This window comes from Pteropus vampyrus, unplaced genomic scaffold (assembly GCF_000151845.1).
Source record: "Pteropus vampyrus isolate Shadow unplaced genomic scaffold, Pvam_2.0 Scaffold176, whole genome shotgun sequence".
Lineage (NCBI taxonomy): Eukaryota > Metazoa > Chordata > Mammalia > Chiroptera > Pteropodidae > Pteropus > Pteropus vampyrus.
Genome location: NW_011888957.1, coordinates 764,094 through 772,268, shown reverse-complemented (window position 1 = coordinate 772,268; position 8,175 = coordinate 764,094). Strand labels below are relative to the sequence as shown.

Below are 8,175 nucleotides of genomic sequence, written 5' to 3'. Positions count from 1 at the left end.
GAGGGTCCCATCCCCACAGGCTGCCTGAATGGACGGCGTGTGCAGCTGCTGGAGCGGGGGCCCCGTGCCTGTCCTCGGCAAGCTCGCGGTCGGCAGGGAGGGGACGGACGCCGTCGGCACACGTGCCAGGGCCCTCTCCACCCAGCTGTCCTTTTCCCCACTCCAGCAGAGTGACGTGAAGCAGGACTCCAGCCCTGAGGACACGAGCTTCATGCTGGAGGTGGAGTCGCTGCGAAAGATGTTTCTCCAGCGACCCGACTGCCCGCAGTTTTGCACGCGAGCCACGTCCATGTCCCATTACGGTGAGGCCTGCCGCAGAGGCCCCCCGCCCCGCAGGAAAACCGCCTCCGTCCCAGGCCGGACCCTCCTGGCAGCATCGGCCTACGGGGCGGCCCCTGCTGCTTCTGGACCTCTGTGACTGTCCCTGTGCGTGGGGCCGGGGGGCGGGGGACAGAGGAAAGGGCCACCTGCCGCTTTGACTGTTAGTATTCCTCGCCCAGCCTCCTGCTTTTCTATGTCCACGCACCGGAGATTCCGTAGGGCTGGGGATGAGGGAGAGGGAGAAGGTAGAAGATTCTGGAAGCTTCTGGCAAGAAATCCACGTGGCCAAAAATGGCTCTTTGGGCACCGACATTGTAAGGAGCCTTAGCAACTGTGTCATGGACCCTCAAACATGAAGCTCAGAGAGGGCCGTGAAGGCATCAGTCAGGCCAGGGTTCATCCCAGACCCCGGCTTCCGGACCTGGGCTGGTCCCATTTCCCCACACATGGTGCTGTCCTGAGCAGTGGTGCTGATGATGCCATGACCTGTGGCCAGCAATCCCGTCCGTGGGTCTCAGCCAGGATCCCACCCACTGTCCAAGCTCTGGACTGTCTCATCTCAGGGCCAAGGCCTTGGGGAGCGGCCAGCACCTCAGGACCCAGGTCTCTGGGAAGGGCTGAGGGACCATATGGTGCCCGGGGGGCAGGGTCCGTGCCCCCATAATGCTCAGAGGGCCCCACCATCGGTGTGGCTTACGACAGCTTAGACCGTGACTCTGAGGAGGAGCCGTTTTTACAGATGGGAACGTGGGGTCCACCCCCAGCCCCGGGGAGGGGACCCATCTGTTTGTGGAGATTAAGCTGGCCTGGTCAATTTCTAGTGGACGCCCCAGCAGCGGGCAGGAGTCCCATGGGGAAAGGTCACCTTTCATCTTACTCGGCTTTTTAAAAAAACGGAATGAAAACGCCTGCCCCGGAGGGCCGGGAAGACGGGCCTCAGTAGTCACGAGCCGGCATCCTTCACCTCCCGCAGGTTCGGCCACGGCAGTCACTTCGCCCCAGGAGGTGTGCGTTGGCTCTGAGGCCTGGAAGGTGACCAAGGACTCACCCTCCAGCCGGAACGGCTCAGACACGCAGGTGGACGGTGAGCGCAGGCCATGCTGGGCACAGGGGTTCTCTCCTTGGCCCCCAAGCCCTGAGCGTCTGTGCCTGCACATGCCCAGACCCCCACTCTCCCTAGGGCTCCTGCTCCATGGAACGCCCCTCCCCGGCCCACCCGCCTGGCCCCACGTCCCTCACATGGGGAGGGGGGCCCTGAGGTGCGTCCCCCTGGAGTGGAGACACCGACATGCACTGTCCTGACAAATGCATTCACTTTCACTTATCCAGAGATGAAGCCACACCCAGGTGTCCCCTTTGCCTGAATATGAGGACACCCCTGGAAGGTGTCCGGGGCCACGCGTGCACGGGGCTGACCCCATCGTCCTGACTCCCAGGCTCTGGGCATCCCACAGGGTGCTTGACGCCTCCCTCCATCTCTCCAGCACACACGGGGCGGGGCGGGCGGCAGCGGCCGGACCGGGAGATGCAGAGGAGCCAGCTGGGCAGCGAAGGGTCCCTGTCGCGGGTCTTGAGGGGTGGACGTTAGCACGGAAGCCACCACCCGGAGCCCAGGGAGAGTCTGACCGCCCACGCTTTTCCACAGGGCACCTCCTCCCCTTCAGCAAGAGCGCCTGCGAGTTCCATTACTTGCGGAAGAAGAGTGAGTCCCAGACGTGGAGCCCGGTCACCGGCAGCCCAGTCCTGGCGCAGAGCCACATGAAAAAGCGGATACCATGGTACATCTCCGTCATCCATGAGAAGGTACCGCTGAGCGCCGCCCCGGGGCCCGGCCCGCGTCCAGGTGCAGAGGATGCGCCCTCTGCCCTATGGGCTCTGTTTCTAGAATCTGGTGGCGGGAATCCGGTCAGGTCCCCAGACATGGGCCGAGCTGACCTCCAGGCGCCTCCTGTGGCATCTGCGAAGTGGATGCTTTGCCAAGCTTCTGGCCCCGTCCATCGTCATCCAGAAGGTGGCGCTTTAAGCCGCAGTGGACCTCACCGACTCATGTGTCGCCGGCCAGCGTGTATCATGACCTTCGGCCATCTGTACGCCTTCTGACCCAGGCGTTCCGCTTGGGAGAATGTATTCTTAAAAGTAGCAACAAGCAGCTTGTCAGGCAAAGGCCCACCTATGAGTCGACATTTATTTCACCTGTGTGTATGAGGGAGCCCGACCCACAGTTCACCTGTCTTGTCATTCCCTTGTGTGATTTTGGCGTCAGAGTTATTCGGCCTCATAACCAAAAGAGAGTCGGGACGAGCTCCCCCTTTTTCTGTTCAGTTTGCATAAGATCAGTGATTTGTTTGTTAAATTCTGAAGAATTCATCATTGAGGCCATCCGTGCCCGGAGGTTTTTTACACAGTTGGTTTTTAAAATAACACATTCGATTCCTTTTAAGGTATTCAGTCCCCGCCCGCCGCCCGCCGCCCGCCGCCTTCGGTTTTGGTAAGCGAGGTTTTTCTGTGCGTAGTTTCCTGTTATCACCCAGCCGTAGCCGCCGGAGAGCCTGCAGGACGCGGCTTCTTTCATTGTGGACACCGCCAGCTCGTGCCTTCTCCTCTCTCTGTTGGGCTTTTCTCAGACTTGGCTTCTGTTTTGTTTTTGAGGCTGGCAAAGCTTTAATGACGATTATGGAAATGAATAACACAAAACGTCGGGCGGTTGGTGGGTACACAGCGGGGGCCGACCTTTTACGTTTATTTCCGAAACGCGACCTCTGCGTTTTATGATGGATCTCGCGATGTAAAAAGTGTTGATGTCCTTTGCCCAAGCAATTCCACTTCGGGGGCAATCGCCCAAGGATGCCATTAGACAGTCGCGTGGAGGTGTGTAAAAGGATGAATTTAAACAGTGGGGACGGAATTCTCAGCTGCCGTATGTGAACTGGCCGGGACGAGGGGCGGCCGCAGGCTCGGCTGCCTCCAGGAGCTCAAGCGCTGGCCTCAGGGTTTTGTCTCTGCCTCGTCCGAGCGGTCGTGGGCAGGAGAGTCTCCCCTGGAGGCGGGACAGCCACGGGCGGCAGCACCGCGTGCGCCGTGCGAACTCGGCGGCCCCAGCTGGAACCAGCGCCTCCTTCGCTGTCTTGTTCGGGACACTTACACGCGTCTAAATCACTGTGGCCAAAGTAAAGACATGGCTCCTGCATAATTATTCTTCCCTTTAACCTGACAGCACAAATAAGTCCCACATACCCTTCAGACACCCCGAGTGTGACGATGCCGCCGTCTTCACTGGACCCCCCTCTCCACCCCACCCCCCGTGTTATTACCTCCTTTCCGCATTCTTTAAGTTTAATTTGTAGTTCTTTTTCGGAATTCAAGAGACGGATACTTAGATCATTGCTTTTCCATTGTTTCCTACGGTAGATGCTTTTTTAAGGCTATAAATTGTTCCTTAATCACCGCTTTAGCTGCACGTAATATCGCTATGTCCAAATGTTCACTATTGTTCAGTTTAAAACGTTTTCTAACTTCCTTTGTGATTACTCCTCTGACTCGTGGGCCGTGTGGAAGCCTCTGTCACTTAATTCCCAAACATTCGAGGACTTTCTAGTTACCTTTCCTTCCAGATTTCTGTCTGGACCATCTCCCTTTAGTATTTCTCTAAGTTCCGATCTGCTGAGGACAAATACTTCCAGTTTGTCTTTGCCCGAAAGGAAACAAAAAATCCTCTGTGATGTGTCTCCCATTTTGAAGAACTAAGGGCCTGGTGATTTAGGGAATGGGAGGCAGGGGACTCGGGGGGGGACTCGGGGGGGATCTCGGGGGAGTTGCTGGTTAGGTGTGGGCCACACAGGAGACTGGTGTCCTCGATCACAGTTGGGGGGCTGGCCGAAGGGCAGGCTGCGGGGAATGCCCTGGCCAGGATTCCGGACCTCACTAAGGCACGATGTGGCTGCAGTAAAGCAGTAGACATTGTGGGCTTGGGGTTTTGGGTCCCAGGACAGTGGTCTGTTCTTCCTGGACCCGGAGCTGCCGTCCTGTGGGTGGGCGGGCGGGGGAAAGGGTCTGTGGCTGTATGGCACAGGCCGCCCGTGTTCCGTCCAGGACCACTGCCTGTCCTCACTGGGGGAGGAAGTTCGGCGCCTCTCCGAGCTGGAGGTCCAGGTTCAGAAGAAAGATGAGGAGATCCTGGCGCTCCAGGAGGAGAGGGAGGCCCTGAGGAAGCAGCTGCAGTGCCTCCTCAAAGGCAAAGGCCAGGCCGGGAAGGTGAGTGGAGCGCCCAGCAGTCCCAGTGAGCGGTGGGCGCCGCTTCCGACGCATCCGAACCCCCCGGGGACCCTCAGGCACCCTGGCAACACCCCCTGGGAGCCACCCAGGTCGTGGCTCTCTCAGCACTCGGTTTCCTTACCTGTGAGGGCCAGCTCCCCTGCCACCCTGGACGACAGAGGCCCCCTGCAGGTGGAGTCCCCAGATTCCTGGCCCGAGGCCCAAGGGCGGCAGTGACTTGGATGAGCCTGACCTGTTCAGACTGTGGGGTGTCAGTGTCCTTGCCTATAAAATGGGCTTGGGGATGTCGCCCTCCTGAGGTCTAGGTAGAGGCCTGGATGAGGCAGGTCCAGGTGGGGCCCAGGCGCAGCTCCGTGTGGTCCTGGTGAGCAGTCACCTGGTCTCTCTAAGATCTGTTTTTTTTTCATACCTGAGGCTACAGCCCACACGAGCTGGGGTGGGGGGCTTCAGAACATCGCCGAGTGCCCTGGACACCTCCAAAGAAAACTGCCCAGACACAGAGGTGGGCTGACCGGCGAGTGGGGGCTGCAGGCATCTGGGAGGCCCGGGAGCACTGCGCAGACTCCCGACGGCTGTGGCCGGCTGCAGAGGCCAGAGCGCAGGTGGGCATGTCTGAGGCTGGTCCCTCGACCCTTCCAGATGGCCGCGCTCAGTGCTGCAAGGCCGCCGCCCCCAGGGCTGCCGTCTGCAGGTCCTGACGTGGAGGGGCTGCTGTCCTCCTCCCAGGAGGGCGGGTCCGGGCAGCGCATCGCCCGGGGGATCTGGGGGAGCACCGTGGAGCCCTGCAGCTCAGGCGGGCAGGCGCCTTGTAGGAGCCGCCTGCCGAGTTGGCATCAAAGCTGCGCGGGAGGCTGAGCATCCCGAAGGCCTTCTGCTGGGATGAGAGGGTGCTGCAGCGCTGGAGGCAGGTGCAGACTGGCCGGGCTGCAGACCGAGGGGCTGCGGGGTCCCACTCGCAGCCCTAATCGGCGGCCCTCCTCCAGGCACAGCCCTGCCTCCCTGGAGGAGCAGAAGTGAGGGCGGAGGGCGGCGCCAGCCCCAAGCCCTGGGGTGCTGGTCGCCTGCAGCCCCTGAGACTGTGAGGCTGCCTCGTCTGGGTGGGAGGGTGGGTGGCACAGCTATCTGGCGTGCTCCTGGCCCCCTGCGTTCCCCTGGGGGCGGCCACAAGCCCTGCCTGACGCCCCTTCCTTCTCCCAGACGCAGGAGGAGTATGCCGCGGCGGACAGAGGCCGGGACCTGGAGGCGGGCGGTGAGGAGGAAGAAGGCCTGGCAGGGGAGGACGAGAGGCCTGCGGAAGATGGGGCGCAGGGCAGAGCTGGCGGACAGGCGGCGGTGCCGGGGGACGGGGACGGGGACCAGCTGGAGCAAGGGGATCTGGAGGAGGAAAAGGAGGAGCTGGGGGACCAGGACAGCAGCCGGAGGGCCTGCTCACTGGACGAGGCATTTGAGGAGGAGCTGATGGCCCAGCTGGAGGAGTACGAGCAGGTGATCCAGGACTTCCAGGCGGAGCTCGAGAGCACCAGGACCAGATACTCCCTGGCGACAGGTAGGGTGCCGGAGACGCCGAGGCAGGACCGCGGCCCGCTCAGGCTGGTCTGCTAGGCGCTGGGCGGGGACCCACCCCAGCCCTCTGAGCTGGGAGCCACGTGAGAGTGAGCGGGAGGCCCCGTGCCCCTGGCCCCGTACCCCACCTTCATCGCCCACCCTGTTCTCGCCCCTCCCCTTCCTGCCACTCACGCAGGAGCCATCCTGTCTTTACAACGACAAGTGGATTTTCAAGAGTCGCAGCTGCAGAAGGTCAACACGGAGAACGAGCTGCTGCAGAAAGAGCTGCGGGAGCGGAAGCAGCAGCTGCAGGCCATGACCGACAAGGTGGCGGTGGCCTTGCGCGCCCCCCCGCAGCTCCGGGGTGCCAAGTTTTCCCATCCCACGGATGGAGAAACTGAACGCAGAGCCGCGGGGACACTCCCAGGCCACACCACCGCGCCCCCAGCGGCCCTCTGGCCGGAGAGGCCATCCTGTCACCTGGGCCTCTTGGCTCTTGGCCACTTCTCAGGCATCTCCTGGCCCCCGAGTCCCCGAGGTCAGAGCCCCACCCGCACTTCGGGAGCTGACCACTCCGCCAAGCCCACTCCTTGTTAAGCGTGTTTAGTTTTTATTCTACGCAAGTTTTTTTACCCACGGAGATTAAAGAACCAAACAGCTCCACAGGCTTGTCACACAAAGCAGGAGCGCCCCACCCTAGTCCTTCTCGTGCGCCCCACCCTAGTCCTCCTCGTGCGCCCCACCCTAGTCCTCCTCGTGCGCCCCACCCTAGTCCTCCTCGTGCGCCCCACCCTAGTCCTTCTCGTGCGCCCCACCTTAGTCCTCCTCGTGCGCCCCACCCTTGTCCTCCTCATGCGCCCCACCCTTGTCCTTCTCGTGCGCCCCACCCTAGTCCTTCTCGTGCGCCCCACCCTTGTCCTCATGCGCCCCAACCTTGTCCTCCTCGTGCTCCCCACCCTTGTCCCTCTCGTGCGCCCCTCCCCCTCGGCGACCACGTCCAGCTCCTCTCGCTGATTGTTTAGAAATTGCTCTCCATGTCTCTAGGTAGCACGCTTCCCACGCCCAGCCCAGAATTTTCTCCGTCTTAGCTCCCTCTGTCCTCCCCTGCTCCCTGCCAACACCAGTCCGTCACGATGTCAGTGAGCTGACGCTGCATTTCCGCGGTGAGGACAGCCGTGGATAGCACGTGCCCATCCCCGAAACTAAGTTTGTGGACCAGTATTAAGATTCATACGCCACGTTCCCACAGCTTTCTCTTTCTTGCTCTACTCCCTATTTTCTCTGGAGCCGTTTTCTGAGGGAAGGGGAGTGAAGGTACATTCGAGGCGACGCCACACGCCTGCCCGGGCCTCTGCCCTGCACGTCCACGGAGTCCGGTGAATCCTGGTTTGGAAGGCGTGTTCCCTCGGCAGCACGAAGGCTTCGCTCGAGTCTCCTGCCTTCCGGGCTTGCTGGCGGGGAGCCCCCGGTCCCCCCGATCCGTGTGCTTTCAGATGACATAGTTCTCGGTGGTGGCGGCTTCCTCTCCGCAAAGTTGCAGGGTCCTGTCTCCGTCCCAGGTGTCCTGAAACTTCACGGAGTCGGGCCTGCTTGAGCGTCTCTTTTCACTGTCCCGGGCACCCAGGAGCCAGCTGGAAACCTGCGTCTGTCCACTCTGGGCGTTTTCTTTGGGGCGTCGTTTTTGATTTCCTTCTGTTTCCTCCGAACCGTCCCCCAGCCTCCCAGGACGGGGCCAGCGGCCCCCCTGCTCTGGGCCCCTTCCCTTCCTGTCTTCCCTCCTACATCTCACCCCCTCGCCTTTTCTTTCTGCTTTTGGGCGATTCCTGGGTCGACTGGCCGGCCCTCCTCCCGAGTTTTGATTTTGTTATAACGTTCACAACGCCCAAGGTCTCTCTTTCCTTCTCTGAATGTTCCTTTTCCCTTTTCTCGTTTCTCCACGGCGGTGTCTTCTCTGACCGCGACGAGCGTGTGCACGAGCGTCGTGGTTTTTAACTTCGGCGCCGTTTCTATTCCCTACGAGTTCCTTTTGTAAGTTCG

At 61.1% G+C, this 8,175-nt stretch overlaps 1 protein-coding gene across 1 annotated transcript in view; it reads left to right on the top strand.

The window, feature by feature from the left end:
- Nucleotides 1–8,175, top strand: part of CCDC27 (coiled-coil domain containing 27) — an 18,663-nt gene that overhangs the window by 5,767 nt on the left and 4,721 nt on the right. Inside the window, exons 4-9 of the mRNA XM_023536988.1 lie at nucleotides 167–302; nucleotides 1,061–1,405; nucleotides 1,967–2,124; nucleotides 4,411–4,572; nucleotides 5,698–6,139; nucleotides 6,335–6,465. Coding sequence (XP_023392756.1) covers nucleotides 167–302; nucleotides 1,061–1,405; nucleotides 1,967–2,124; nucleotides 4,411–4,572; nucleotides 5,698–6,139; nucleotides 6,335–6,465 — 1,374 coding nt within the window. The remainder of the gene's footprint in view (nucleotides 1–166; nucleotides 303–1,060; nucleotides 1,406–1,966; nucleotides 2,125–4,410; nucleotides 4,573–5,697; nucleotides 6,140–6,334; nucleotides 6,466–8,175) is intronic.